The sequence below is a fragment of the Schistocerca nitens genome, chromosome 6 (genome assembly GCF_023898315.1).
Source record: "Schistocerca nitens isolate TAMUIC-IGC-003100 chromosome 6, iqSchNite1.1, whole genome shotgun sequence".
Classification (NCBI taxonomy): Eukaryota; Metazoa; Arthropoda; class Insecta; order Orthoptera; family Acrididae; genus Schistocerca; species Schistocerca nitens.
Genome location: NC_064619.1, coordinates 329251405 through 329267364, shown reverse-complemented (window position 1 = coordinate 329267364; position 15960 = coordinate 329251405). Strand labels below are relative to the sequence as shown.

Sequence of the window (15960 nt, the reverse complement as noted above, 5' to 3'; positions counted from 1 at the left end):
CTTGGGCTGACGACACTGCTTCTGAAATGTAACGTTACTAATGAGGCTATTCATTTTATTTTTTGCAAGTCTGCTTATATCGTGTAGTTCAACTTCTAAACAGCTGCCTCTCAAACTATCGTTGCGTGACAGTTTTCATAAGACTGCTCGGCATGACCCACAAATAAATTAGTGATAGAATATTCGTTTCTTCATCTTTATATCGGAAACGATCGGAAATCCAAATCCTTCATATTAGATTGTTGTGAAGAATCCAAAAAATGTCTTGTTCGCAGTGTAATTTGCCCGGAGACTGGTTCTAGAGACTCAAAACGTTTTACGAGGTGTGGCTAGAAAAAACCGGACTAGTACTGGTGAAACAATAAAACGAATGCAATAAGGCTGAAAGTCGCGTGGCCTGTCACGTGACCTTGTTCGACAAGATCGCCGTTTAACAATCAGAGCAGTGTCTGAGTTAACAGGAGTTGACAAGGAAAGTGTCGAACAAGTTTACCGATTTTTTCAATGTTTGCATCAGTTTTTGCTGACAATATGGTCTGCCAGTGCGAGTGTCATCACTGGTGTCTTCGCGGCCATCTTTAAATCGTTTAAACCACTCAAACACTTGTGTTCGCGATAAACAATCATCGCCGTACACTTGTTGTAACATTACAAACGTTTCACTTGCAGATTTTCCTAGTTTGAAACAAAATTTGATGTTACCACGCTGGTCTTTCTGTACACTCAACATTTTCCGACGCACAGACAAAACGTCGACTACTTAAAACAGACGCCACGGGCAGACTGAGTGCAGGAGGCAGATGAAACTCGAGCAGTAGGCGGAGCGAGAGTCACGTGACAGGCCACGCGACTTTCAGCCTTATTGCATTCGTTTTATTGTTTCACCAGTACTAGTCAGGTTTTTTTCTAGCCACATCTCGTATGCTTGCTTCTTAGGGCAGTGTGAACTTATGTCATTATAGCTGCGCCTACATATTTCTTTCTTGATCAAGATTCCCGGACATTTGATTGAGTGTGTTTATACGATATAAAATGCGAAGACGAAATGTTGTATCCAAAATCTATCCCTGTATGACACTACAGTGAAGGAAATATTCAAATACTTAATGAAAAACGTTGTTCAGAGCACCTGAAGCTAGTGAAATTTGAGATGCCATTGTTCCGCACAACTTCAAGTAAGACAACTATAATGCTGCAAAAACTGTTGAAGATATACAAATCTGGAAATGCAGAACTAAAGAAAGAATGTGTAAGATGAGGTTGCTAAATCATCGAAGCAGAGTAATATGGTTGTTAGCACGACCTAATACATGATCACCTTAGAGATGACAGTAAAAGGGCAGTGATTACGAATGAACAGGTAAGAAGTGCAACCAGAGGCGAAATATGGCAAGAATAATTAGACAAAATTATAGCTACTCTGAAGAAATTAAGCTAGTTGAATAGGAGAATATAGTTAAAGATCGTGATGATGCGGTAAGTTCAATCTTTGTGTATGAATTTCAAAAATCTTTGCACGATGCTGGAGGAATGAACGCTCTGTTGAAGAAATAAGAGGAACTCGTAGAGGCATCTAGGCTAAATGGTAGGGCAGAAAAAGTAAAGCTCTGAATTACATGTGCAGTGTTAGAGAAGTTCCACCAAAAATTCGAAAGAATTGAAGTATTTCGCTTCCAAAGGAAGTAATAATGGATAAATGTGAAAATGAACATGCTGTCAGTCTAGTATTACGTACGAGAAAGCGAAGGAGAGGGATAAGGACAGGCTCAGTGGTTTCGGGAGTAGTTGGGCACTCGAAACAATTTTAGCATTTCTGCTAATAAGAGTAAAAGTTACAGAAAAACATGGAAATATTTATTGCATTGTAGGCTTGTTAGGTACTCATATTGGCAGAAAATCTTACTTAGAGATCGTAAATGCTTAACATTTGTCAGGTATTGCGCACGCGTTAATGGCGCTGTTTCTGTAGTTCAATTTCATATTTTGTCTGCTGCCGATTGATCATTGTATTTTTATCTCTGAAATATATTTTCAGCTATTAAGTTCTTATTAATTCTTAAACGTAAATCATCAGAATTTTAAGCTAGTCGTGATTAAGTGCCTGGTCGCTCTATAATTCATAAAAGGAAACTGACGAAAAAGCAAATTACTGAAAGTAATTTGCCCACTTCTTTATTCTTAATTATCACTCTTAAACAAAATTTTCGCAGTTTTTTAACTTGAAAAAGTTAACTAGCCTTAGCATATACTAGATTACGATGGATTAAAATTTCTGTGAACATCTAGTCTACTTGTCAGCTACATGCTTAAAGTGTGTATATGTTGTTGTTAAATAAGCAAAGACTAAAGGGGAATACAGGGTGCTTTTCATATTTCCATTACCTCATCCTTAAATTGAACAATAGTTCTCAAAGAACAATTTTGAAATCGGTAGTAGGATCAAAGTGAAGGCCTAAATCGAAAGATCGGCAATGGTGGTAAGACACATTTCTATTGAGTAAAAGTGTTGAGTTGTATTATTGTCCTCCTTCGCATTACTCAGAACGAAAATCATGTTAGTAGAAGACAATAGAGAACATTACTCAAAACACACAGAGCAAATCTTCTGCATAAATATAAACATCTGTATTGTCAGTATACTATTTATGATAGCTGTTAAATGTTCACATGGTTGTTCTGTTACAGCCAACTAAACTGAATGTTTACAAGAATGATGCAGAAAGCTGGGATTACACCAATCCAAATGTTGGTAAGTCAGCAGTTAACGTACTTAGTGTGGTCAAACATTGAGATTGAGTAAATGTTGAGCTTGAGACCATTAACGAAATTATGTTTAACAGTTGTCTGAATAAATTACATCCAGCTATTGATGTTCCTGTTTCCATTTAATTTGGCACTTGGAAGGAGACTGAACCTACTCCTCATCACGGATTTAGTACATATTAATGGCATATGCAGGGCGTGGCCAGAAAGAAAGCGTTTCAGTCAATATAGCCCGTCAGACGCGGGGCGGGAGAGACATGATAGTTTCATATTAGCGTACTTTTCAGGCAGCGGTCGAATCGGCGGAAATAATACAGAACGGTGGTCAGAGGACCCTGGAATCCAGACCCTCTGTGGAGACTTAATTTCTATTGTTGTGTTACTTATACTGCAGATAATATTGGGCATATTATTTTCATAAAATGCATGAAAAGGAAAATTTGGGATTGCAAATTGCTAGGAAGGGAGTGTAAGGCGCATAAGAGAACTTCGTATAAAAAAAATCATATTCTCTTATTTTTACTGTTGATTTAGACTTGCTGGGATGATTTTCGTCGTGAAAAGGGGGAAAATTATTTTACGCGTGCAGCTGACAGGGGAGCTCGAAGGTCAGAATGAAACGAACGGGAGTTCTGTGCACTTTAACTACAACCCCTTCTTGTAACTACAACCCCTTCTTGGAACGTTACTTGCAGAGACCTCGTGGCGCTGCAAGTACAGCCCATTTTGGAAACTATTTGTCATCCCAAATTTTCCTTTCCCTTTTCATACGTTTTATGAAGATATGAATGAATAAAACATATTTTGTACTATTTGGGCTTATTTTCAGTGTAACGGAGAATTGAAAATAAAAATGTTTCCTCATAGGGACTCGACCACAAGACACTCGTTTACCGTTCTGTACTAGGTTCACTGCGCCAGCCGTTGCCTGGAAACTACGCTTACGTCAACGCCTCATGTGTCTTCCGACTTGTGCCAAAAATATTATATTATCTAAACGCTTGATCGTCTGGAGCTTGTATTCTGCCACTTTAATTTGTGGTGAAGCACTACATATGTTGCTAATTTGGATGAAGTCTATGATGGAGTAGGCGCGGTCGCCACGGTAGTAAGTCCTTAGTTTCGTGTACAGTGAGGGATCTATTCCCCATCAGATTTGTGGTAGGTTTGATTTCTTTTTCTGGAACTAACATTTAGGGGTAAGTATCATCTGATGCATTCTAATTCCTCGCCGCTTACAGACAAATCATACTGGAACACTTCATAGTTCGGACCCACGGCTGTTTCGTTTTAAAAATGGGCGATAAGAACATCAGTAATACCACAATTTTTATGATTTAGGTTAGTGCTCTCTAGATAAATTGATGTAGTGCCCAGCTATTAAATCATTATTTAGACGGCTAGGTTAGTATTACTTCTTTAAAATGACACGGTGTTAAAATTTTATGACGCTATAGATACAACGGTTCACAGTTCTTAATTTTAAAACTTCTCTCGTTGTCCACAGCTAGTATTTGTTTTTAAATGAAATAATTTTGCCTTAAAGCTGTATCTTACTGTTAAAAAATGGATTTCGCTGGACATCATTGTCTCTTTAAAGTAAATCTTTAATCTTATTAAAGCGTGTAATTTCAGTAGATTTTTCAGTGTATTTCAAAGTTGCAATTAGTTTGCATTTGATTCTGAGTTTTATTGCATGCATAGGCTTGCTCTTCAAGCTAGTAATATCAGCTATCAAGTAAAAAGCAGCAAACCTTTAACAGTGGCTGGTTAGTCCCAATTTGCGTAGTTTCCCTGGAATAATTTAAATGACTGACAAGAATGCAATTTAGAATCACAAAAAATAATTTAGTTTCTAAACTGCCATAATGCCTTTTAGATTCTTCTGCTGCATAGACTTTTTTAATTCTTTCAACTTGGTTATCCGATTTTTCGCGTTGTACTGGTAATATATGCAAGACCGTTATTTTCACTACTTTGTTGGCTGCCTTAAGTCTGCAGAATCAGTATTGCTGTGCAATACAGTGTTCTAGACAGTTGCAGCTAAACCTTTGTACAGTTGCTATTGTCAAGCAGTAAGTTATGATGAATCAGCCGAGAAAAGTCGTAACTGGTACTGGTAATTGTTTCTTGATTGGTGCAAGTAGAGGAGTAAATGTTTCCTTTCTGACAAGTTTTCCATAAACTTGCTACTCCTCTGAGCACAAGCACGAGATTATGAGAGCAGTGTTTGGAGTTGACCCCTGCAATGTGGCAAGCCCCCGGCCACGTGCTGCATCGATCTTCCTGGCCCGCCAGTGGGGGGTAGCTGCTGGCCCCAGCGTACGAGTCGCACCCCACAGACAGTAGTTCTGGCCAAAGGCTGGACTGGATTTTAATATTACGGGCAGTAATAATTTTAAAAATATTGATTTTTCTCTGCCTGTCCGTAATTAAATTCTATAAATGAACAGGTCATTATATGAAAATGAGTTACTATTCAGAATAAATAAATCATTCTTCCTTGTGTCGGAATAAGTGAAATGGCAACGAGAGCAGCGGAACCTTGGGTGACCCAACAGCACAAAAAAACCCAAAAGAGAACTGGGGCTGGAAAGGCCGATAACAGATTACTACGGCTATGTGGGTAGCTTATTTGGAACAGAGAGTGACCGGGACGTAAGTGTGTACAGCCTAATCAGAGCGGTTTAAATTTTTATCAAGTTTCTCGAATTACATTGGTATTGTTTTTCGGTTGACTAAACAGATTTTAGATGAAGAACCACTACATTTTGCTGCTGAACAACGTGAAATTGAGTTCTGATTAACAAAAATGTGGTGGTAACGAATAAAACGTTAGCAACTGTGTAACATAGTAAGAATAAGCCAAGCAAAAGTAGAATTTGAATATGTGGTAAGCCTTGCCATAAAAGTAGCGGTGTTATGTCTACTCGACAGAAGTATGAATTACGTAATGTCTTTAAGTGTACTAAGTTTCCAACCGCGTTAAACATGACACTTTCGAAATATTTGCGTGCAATATCTGTAATTATCTAGAAAAAGATTAAACATGTTAATCACCAAATAGTGACAATGAAAATAGTAAGTGTATATGTAAAACCAACTTCTAGGTTGATAAAATTGTAGTCCCATCAAAGTTACTTGACAGATGACGAATGTCACTTACCGCTAAATTGCTGCCACATCGACTGCCGCTCGCTTATGGGCGACAAATATTGCGAGTCACTTAACATGTGGTGTTTCTTGTTGTGATTTGTAACGCGGAGCAGTGTTGGAAGCGGCCACCGTAATGTATGATGGGAACGCAAGGTGCTCTGTCGGTAGCTGAACTGCGGGATTCGACGCGGTTTAGAGCCCTGAATTTAAACTAATGTCCTAACCTAACCACAATCGCGTAGTGTGAAATGTATCCGAGAAAACCGTCAACAATCGGGGGCAGAGCTAAAATATTGCGCCCTTCACGGCGATTAAAGCCAACCTGTACGAGCAAACTCAACACAGAAAAATTAGTTTCAGCGCTAAAAGCAAACAGTTATTTTTCACTGTCGCTGATTACCTGAAACTGTTCTAACACTGTCTACATAAGATTCTGCGTTAAAAATCGATGAACAATCGTGGTTGGCACTTGGTTGCAGATTATAGGCGACACAGGTAGTCCAAAACGAAAAAGAGCAATAGGAAAAAAGAGCAATTACAAAGTCAATACGATGATGAAAATGTGGCAAAGTATTAGACATACAAAAATACATTAAAACCAATTAATTGGATAATAATAATAATAGAATCTTGATTACATATAGATATAAAAAAAATTTGCTGCATTTGACGGTCAACCTCCCATCCTCTACTCAGTTTAATGCAACGATGGATTTTTGTTTCGCACTATGTCGTTCATTACTTACGTAATGTAAGCCGATCTGTTTCGTTATTATAACTGTATGTGACGCCGAATTGCGTCTTTTGCGTCTGAGTAGTTTGTTAGGACAAGGAATTGGAAGTGAACCGACAAGTTGTTGATTGGGCGCGATGTCGAGCGCTCTGATTGGAGGTACCCAGATCCAACGCGTGACGTGCAAACTATAAAGTAATTTTGATCAGACTATAATTAACCAGTTTGTTGAATAGGTAATGTGTGCACCAATGTACACCTATGTTGTAAGGGCCATTACCACGTACATGTTAGGTGGTACATCCCAATATACCATCTACTAGGGTCTTTCCCATTTCATTCACGCTAGTAACTCTGGTAGAATGAGTGTTTAAATGCCTCCGTGAGCTATAATTAATCTTGCACTCACGATCCCCACGGAGCGATACAAAGAGGGTTGTAGTATATTCAAAGAGTCGTCATCGTTTAAAGCTGTTTCTTGAATCTTTGTTAGTTGACTTTCTGCTGGTAGTTTGTCTAGTCTCGAGCTTAAAAATAAAAATCCCTAGTTTTGTAGTCAAAATTTATATGAAATAATACAAATTTTTTATTGTGGGGGAAACGCAGGCATGGTTCGCCGTTAGTCTTGATAAACTCGCAGTTTGAGCTATACCGTATTTTTTCTATTGAGATTTTGGGGTTGGTTTGTTTCTTCTCATTTTGATGTTACATCAGGGCGTCATTTTTCGATACGCACACAGTTTTATTACATTCCGGACAACCACACTAACTTTCACCATACAAATTGGTATTCAAATGTGGAGGTAACAGGAAGCTGTCGCAGATGAAATAAAATTGTCTATTTGACGGTATCCTAGTAGGAATAGTGTCAATCCAAAGCAGTATCAGATTGTGAAACTTATATCATACTACGTAAATTGTTGACTCTCTATCTCTGTAGAAACAAGTCAGATTCACAGTTCTAGGTACTGACACGTGTAAAATGCATAATCAGAGACGTCATAAAAAATCATAGTTCAAATTGTGATCTCATTTATTTGGGTTTTTGAATTCTGTAAATGCTTTCACAAAAGTACACCAAATAATAATCTCTGATGATGCCCTAAGCGGACTTAACATGTTCTCCCCCAGTTTTATGTAATATCAACATAAGTCTCAGCATTCGCAGGAATACAAAGCAGCTTTGGGATACTGCTCATATTTTCAACCGTCTTAGGAAAGGCTATTTCACCTGAAGCTTGTAGGAAATGTACAGTTCTTTTCACATCGGAGAATTATGTGGATGCACTGAGCAGCTTGCTGCATCCAATCTGTAGTGAATAGAGCCGACATACCTCCCCTGCAATTTGACCACGATATGTTGACCCCATTTTAGTGGTGCTGCTGGTTGCGGAGAAAATGGGCACTTGTTTTTGGAATTCTCCGAGCGCTGTCAGTATTTCCGCGGGTGTCACATCTGTCATTGTGTAAGCGCAAAACATAGGTAATGGTGCCAACAATATGCCCATTTTCTCTAGGCAGCCTTAATGTGAGGACAAGGCACGCTCTGATCGTACCCGACAGCCACCGCGTGAAGGGTCAGTTTAACGCTGTTGATTTTGTAACAGTAGTGGTTGAAATGAGGTGGTGGTGGTGGTGGTGGTGGTGGTGGTGGTGGTAGTATCGTTGAAATAATCAGTTTTAAAATCTTCCCTGTTGAAGTCATTGTGGTAACCACAGGTATTGTTGTCGTGAAGGATCAAGAAATGTGTTCAGATAGCTATTTGTGTCACCTAATGACTTCTCGATTACTTTAGAAATCGTACGTTTCTTCTCCACACAATGGCTAGCGAGCCCGTGAGCATCTTTCCGTAGTTTCTGTTGTGGGCGACACTGAATCCAGACGATGGAAGGAAATCAAAGTGATGAACTACATAAATGGGAAGAGCTGTAGAGGTAATTTATTTTTTTGCAAAGCAGGTTTATAAAGTTCGTAATAAATTCTAAATTACAACGATAACAGACAGAATGTAACCTCAAAACGTTTTTAAAATTTGAGGGTTTCCTGTGTTGCCATGTAAAGTACGTAGCAAAGCCATTTTTCAATGGCTCTGGATTGACTATCAGCCAGGTATGTTTTCTATTTATTTATTGGGAAAGTATGTGCTACTCCCAGTATCTGATGACGGCTGGTGGTTTTGTAATTATGTTAAAGGCAGTTTGCAAGAAACTGCTGAGTGAAAAGACTTAGCTAAGATAATACAATGATTGAAGAAATTGATACTGAACATCTGTTCTCAGTAGACTTAATGTTATGTCCGAAATTTGCAAAACCTGGCTCTGTAACGTCCTGGTGAACCAAAACATGGCAACCTACTTAGTAGTGTGTTGGCCCGCTTTTGGAACGCAAAACAGCAGCGATTATGCGTGGCATGGATTCTGTAAGCCGTTGATAGGTTTCCGGATGTGTGTGGCACGAGATGTCCACGCACAGTTCACGTAATTCCTGTAAACTACGAACCGTTGGTTTGTGGATAGCATCCCAGATGTGTTCCATCGGGTTCGTGTGAGGCGACGCGAGTTAGCTGTCACGCTCTTCAAACCATTGTAGCACGAAGGTGACTTTGGGACGCGGACAGTTAACCTACTGGAAGATGGCTTCTCTGTTGGCGAAGACGATCAGGCATGAAGTGATAGTGGTGGCCCTCAAAGTTCAAGCAGTTCAAAGCTGTTGCGGCGCATATTTCGAGCAGTAGTTTTCACTGGCAACGGCTTATCCCGGCACGATAATCGACCTGGTGTGGCAGACATGATTATCCGACCCGGTGACACGGTTCAATTGATCAATAGTCCGATCGCGATGATCCTGTGCACAGTGCAGGCGTAATTGACTGGAGGAAGCTCGGGCGATATCCTTCTCTTCTGAGAAGCGTGAGTGCTACAGCGCCGCCTTCACTATGAGCTAGATCATACTCTCACTTCATCCCCATCCACCGCCCCAGGGCCGGACGATGTTAACATTCAGATGTTGCAGCTTCTTTCGCTTGCGGGCAAACACTTTCTCCTTCATACATACAATCGCATTTGGTCAGAGGGCACGTTCCCCAGACAGTCGTACCCATACCAAAGACTGGTAAGGACAAACACCTTCCCTCTAGTTATCACCCCATTTGTCACCAGCTGTGTTTGCAAGGTGGTGGAACATATGGGCATATACTAACCATTGCACAGTGTGAATATCGAGCGCGCCGTTCTGCGGTTGACCATCTCGTCACTTCGTGAACCTATGTCATGAATGGTTTTCTGCAGAAATACCAGGCTGTGGCCGTGTTCGAATTGGAGAAAGCCCACGACACTTCCTGGAAGACTGGTATCCTCCGTACTTACCTACACGTGGAGCTTCCGTGGCAGTGTGTCCCGTTTGCTTTGGCTTCAGGAATTTTTAAAAGACGGAATTGGGTTCTTCCTTGTCGGACACGTTTATCCGTGAAAACGGTGTTTCTCCTGATACCGTACCGAGCGTGTTCTTTGCTTTCGCAATTAACCCTATAATGGCCTGTATTCCGCCGGACATATCCAGATCCCTTTTCGTTGATTTTTCGATCTATTGCATGCTCCACAGACTTGTCTCCTTGTGCGGCGTCTTCGGCGATGTCTCATTCGTCTTTACTCGTGGAGCCTCGACAATCGTTTTCGCTTTTCCATTAACAACCATTCGTATGAATATCTAGCGGCTTGGTTTCTTCCACCGTCTTTACATCTCGCACCTGTTGCTCATCTGTTCGTTGAAACTACGAAATTCCTGGGGCTCAAGCTCGATAGGAAACTAACTTGGCCTGCCCAAATGTCTTACCTGGCCGCCCGCAGTACGCGGTTCCACAATATCCTTTTACTACGTGTCCTCAGCGGTACTTCCTGGGGAACGGATCGGACCACCTGCTTCCATTTGTACCGGTCCATTGTCCGTTCGAAACTAGAATATGGGTGTTCAGTTTACGCATGTGCACGTCCGCCCCTCTTACGCGGTCTCAGTACTATCCACCATCGTGGCATCCGTTTGGCCACTAGCGCCTTCTACACCAGCCCGGTTGAATGTCTGTATGCCGAAGCCGCCGAACAGTCATACCACCGTGACTTTCTCCTCGGCAGATACGCATGCCTTGCGTCTGCCATTCCTGATCACGCATCCTATGCTTCTTTGATGACTCCTTTGATTGCCAATATGGGGCGCGTTCCTCTTCTGTTACCTCCTGGAGTTCGCTTTCGGCTATTGCTCCGGCAGTTTAATTTCATGCTTCCTGCCATTTTCCCGATGAGTTTATACCTTTGACCGCCTTGGCTCCGTGTGGCGGCCCATGTTCACCTTGGCCTTCGTTCGCTCCATCCTCGCTCTATCGCTGTGAGTTTCACGACCTTCACATGAAACTTCGCAACGGTAACTTTGTGTACAGGTATGGCTATCGGACTGACCGTAGTCATTGGTAACGACGGTTTTCGGTATCCACTTCCGGAACACTGCTGAGTATTTCACCCTGATCAGCCCACGCAGCACATCCAGCGTCGCAGTCTTTCCAATCGCGTCGTCTGCTCTGACAGTCCATGCCGTTCAGAGCCTCGGTATGCTGTACACTGTCCACCCCGTAGTGCAAAGGGGCCAGGAAAGCTGTCACTGGCTCACTCTTGCTGGAACATCTGTGATGTTAGTGGGTTCCTGGTAAAGTTTGTCGACGGGAAACTAAGCCGCTGACGCTGCTGCCAAGGCTGCAGTACTCGTACCCTCAAAGCCCGTTAGTTCTTCCACTCACTCCGACGATCTCTGTGTTGTCTATTAGCAGGTGGTGTCACTTTGGCATCACCACTGGCCCTTCCTTCATGGCCCAAGCTTCGGGGAATTCATCCTCTTCCAGCGTCTTGGACGACCTCCTCTCGACCCTCGAAATCACCATTTTAACTAGGTTGAGTATTGGACACGGTCTTTTTAGCCATCACCATTTCTTGTGCTCATTGTCCTCAACCTCTGACGGTTCGCAATTTCCTGACGGAATGTCCTTTCTTTAACCACGTACATTCTCATTTATGTATGCCGCGTGAGTTATCGGTCGTTTTAGCGAAAGACGCGCGGACTGTCGACCGCGTTTCTCTTTTTATCCGTCATGGCAATACGGCGAAGGACATTTAATCTTCACTTCAGGACCTTTGTTTCTATCTGGCGTATTCTATAGACCTTTCTCGAAGTCCCTGTTTTAGCTGCCTTTGCTTCCGTCGAGTGGGGTTAACGTGTAGTCATTTTAACTCCTTTTTATCTTACAAGGGAACCTCCCCATCGCACCCCCCTCAGATTTAGTTATAAGTTGGCACAGTGGATAGACCTTGAAAAACTGAAAACAGATCAATTTAGAAAACAGGAAGAAGTTGTGTGGAACTGTGAAAAAATAAGCAAAATATACAAACTGAGTAGTTCATGGGAAGATATGCAATGTCAAGGAGACTGAGAACGCAGGAGCGCCGTGGTCTCGTGGTAACGTCAGCAGCTGCGGAACGAAAGGTCCTAGGTTCAAGTCGACCGCCGAGTGAAAATTTTAATTTTTTATTTTCAGTTTGTGACAAACTCTTAGGTTTTCATCACTTTTTTGGGAGTGATTATCGCATCCACAAGAAAACCTAAATCGGGCAAGGTAGAAGAATCTTTTTACCCCTTCGCCAAGTGTACAAGTTAGGTGGGTTGACAACATATTCCTGTCATGTGACGCACATGCCGTCACCGTTATTTTAGGTAGTACATATCGAAATGCACGTGAAGGGTAGTTCTCTCTCTCTCTCTCTCTCTCTCTCTCTCTCTCTCTCTCTCTCTCTCTCTGCTGGGGCTTCTATTCATTGCCGAACGAACTAATTTCAGAATCTGCAATACTAGCTGACGGCTAACAGCTGGTGCAGTTTTTATGCTCAATTGTTTGGTTTCCTTAAGAGAAGGTGCCTTAGAATGTCAAAAAATGACGAAATTAGTGAGCATTTCATTGACATTTTCCTTTCATGGGAAAAACAGAGGATAGTGTGAAATCATCCACTTGACTCTTTTAGGTCCTAATTAACTTTTATTTCTCGACGTAGCGCCAAAGTATGCCAGTGCACTTACACAAACGTTTTTCTGGGAATCGATTACATCCCTTTAGTGCAGAAGCTGATAGCTCTGAAAAATGCCTAACTCCAGTGTTAGAACTCGGGGAATTTTTTTAAAACTGATTTTCGTTATCACTTGAGGCTGGATGGAAGGCAGAGGGTGCCAGATCTTGTGAACAGGTTGCCAAAGCACCTTTGGGTAGATGTTCGTGCTTCCAGTTAGAAGATTGTATTGCTATAGATACGAGCTAGCTTGCCTTATGCCAGTATCTTAATCTCTATAACCTCTGTGACCTACGTCCATTTAAACATGCTTACTAGAGTCAGGCGTCTCTCTCGCCGCTGCTTCCTCTCCTCCCCAAACTTCTTTCCATAATAGTAAATTTATTGATACAATGTGTATAATCAGAAAATCCTTTTTAGTAAATTTGTGCCGTAAATTTCATTGAACCTTAGTTTGATTCAATACCTATTCATTAATTTTCAAGTATAACCACCTACTCCGAGCATGGATCTTTTGCCGATTTCAAAAGCTTCTGTTTTCTTCTGGTCTGAATTGTTTACCGCCCAAGTTTCACTCTTGTACAGAGCTACATATAAGACAAATACCTTAAGAAAGAATTCTTAACACTTAAATTAGCTTAGTGTTATCAGATTTCCCCTTTCCTTAACCGCTTTTCTTGTTGTTGGCCGTCTGTCTTCCGTTCTCTCTCTCTGCTTCGGCCATTGTCAGTTATATTCTGCCGAAGCAGAGATATATTCAACTTCATCAGCTACTTCTAGTAGCACATTTCGTAGTGTAATTTTCTCTGCATTGTCAAATTTCGTTAGACTACTTTGTTACATTTATTTTATTTTGTTAATATTCATTTTATAAATTATTTTGTGGAAACTATCCATTATGTTAAACTGATCTTCAAAGCCCGTTTGCGTTTCTGCCTGAATTTTCTTATATGACATGGAAAAGTACTGTCGGGTTTGGACACAGCCGCCGTTTTCGTATGTTTAAAATAGTGTGTACTCTTCATAGACTATCAGTCAATTTGCAGTTTATTTAACGTGGAATAATTCTCGAGGATGAAGGATTTGTGTGTGTGTGTGTGTGTGTGTGTGTGTGTGTGTGTGTGTAAAACATGGCAAGTAAACCATAAAATTAAACTTCTTTTTAACAAATGAAGTTGACACTTCGTTCTGTTATTGTGTAATATCTAAGAGCATTACAAACAAATGTAACTTCACATAATATACTATGCAGACCAACTAAATCAGAAAGGGAGAAAATGCCCCTCACTTGAACGCAAAGCGACAGGTAAGTCTTCAGACAGGCGTGTTTCAGAGCTCTACATTTTCCAAAGTATTAAATGATCAAATATGATTGCATGAAACAACTGTAAACTCACCAAGTTTTTTTATTCTACAAATGTTCTGAGACGCTTCTGGTCACACGCTCGAACGGTAGTAAAGTTCGTTTCGTTCGTCATATAGCAAAATCCTGCCAACGGTCGGTCATCACAGCAGCATTGATTCGTTCTGAGCTGTTCCATTGTTTTGGGCAGTGGGGATACGTAAAACGTTCCTTAATGTGCCCCCAAAAGAAAATAACAAGGCGAGAGGTCAGGCAATCTTGGAAGACCAAGGGAACAGTCACATTTTCTTCACTGTGTCCATTCTAGTGATGCGAAAGTTCATCTTTTAGATAGCGACAAACCTCAACGATCCAATGATGTGGTGCCCCGTCTCATTGGAAGACGAAATTTTTGGAAACGGCAGTCAGTTGTGGAAAGTCTTAGTTGCAACATACCAAGGTAAGAGGTAACCATCAATCTTCGCATAGGAGAAAAACTATTCCTGCGGCTTCGTGTATGGCGTTGTACAGAAAACTTCAACCTTCTGCGAAACTATCCGTGCGCCGCAATTTCCATGAGGATGTTCAGTGCCTTAATTCTCACGTTGTGGCAGTTTACTATTATCCATAAAAATGGAAGGTGCTTAGTCACTGAATATCAGTTTGGAGACGAAATGTTAGCACACAAGTGCTACTTGCGTTGTGATGCAGAATTGAAGGTTGCCGGCATAATCCTTCTGGTTTTAATTGTTGCACAAGCTGCAGACGGCAGCAAAATAGCTGTCGCAAAAGTTTGCTGCTGTATTTAAAGTTCATGGCTTATGCAGACAGTTGATTATTTTGATCTGCGTACGAAGCTTTTCCTCGCCCTCTCCACAGTTCCATGTGCTACACTCATTCGACCGATACTTTGCTGTTGACAAATGAAACCAGTGTCGCTGAAGTTATCAATAACGCACAGTTGTCTTTACATGGCGATTTTTTTCCCTCGTAACGCCAACTGGTGGGTGCAGTTCATGCGTCTGTCATTTGTACAGGGCATTAGGAATTCAAAGACGAATGATTCATTTGTAGTAGCCTTGCACATTGTGATGGAGACAGACGCTGCAGATGTACCATTATAGGTGTCAGTATCATCTCAGATTACAGCCGGACTTCTGTGCATGCTGATCTCATTTACATCTGTGTGAACTGTTCATCCTGTACTACTAAAACAGCTTGGTGATTTGCTGACGAAGACAATGGTGGATATTTTCGAAACCTTGGGTTATTACAGAGAATCAACACTAGGACACACATTTCATACAACAAATCCGTCGCGAAACGATTTACGGTATATATAATAATCACTCTGCTTTGCCAGATATTTTTGCTGACTGAGTTGTGGGTAGCCAAATGCCAGATTTTATGGTAATTAGAGGAACTTTATTTGTAGTATAAGAATTCGTATATGCTCAATGTTGAAATACTGAGAGGTATAGTACTCTAACAACAGCTATGAATAAGCGATGTGGCAGGAAATTTTCTGTGCCAAAGCGTTCACCGCTGACAGCCAGGCTTCACTTGAAAAGGTGAGACCTATCTTGCGGGTACAAAATTAGACACGCTGAAAGGACTCAAAGCACGAGGCTGCGACGGTGGAAATAGGCCTTCGCTGATGACGCAGAATCCTGGCCATTCCGTTATTCGTTGCATTACTGGGCGCTGAATTATTGTCACGTAGCTTGTTTATCACATCAAGCACACGAGTATCGGTGTTTTGAATATTTCATTGCACACGCTAAAGTACTTCCTTCGTGGTTTTTGCCACCTGTATTTTGCAATAACAAATAGCAAAAATAAGTTTGTTCAGAAGTGAGATTCGTTT

At 41.2% G+C, this 15960-nt stretch overlaps 1 protein-coding gene across 3 annotated transcripts in view; it reads left to right on the top strand.

Annotated features, from left to right (window-relative positions):
* The window catches only part of LOC126263184 (heterogeneous nuclear ribonucleoprotein L), a 173117-nt gene that overhangs the window by 101811 nt on the left and 55346 nt on the right, over window positions 1-15960 (top strand). For all 3 annotated transcript variants that reach the window (XM_049960241.1, XM_049960242.1, XM_049960240.1), the window contains exon 6: window positions 2686-2749. In XM_049960241.1, the coding sequence (XP_049816198.1) occupies window positions 2686-2749 (64 nt within the window). The remainder of the gene's footprint in view (window positions 1-2685; window positions 2750-15960) is intronic.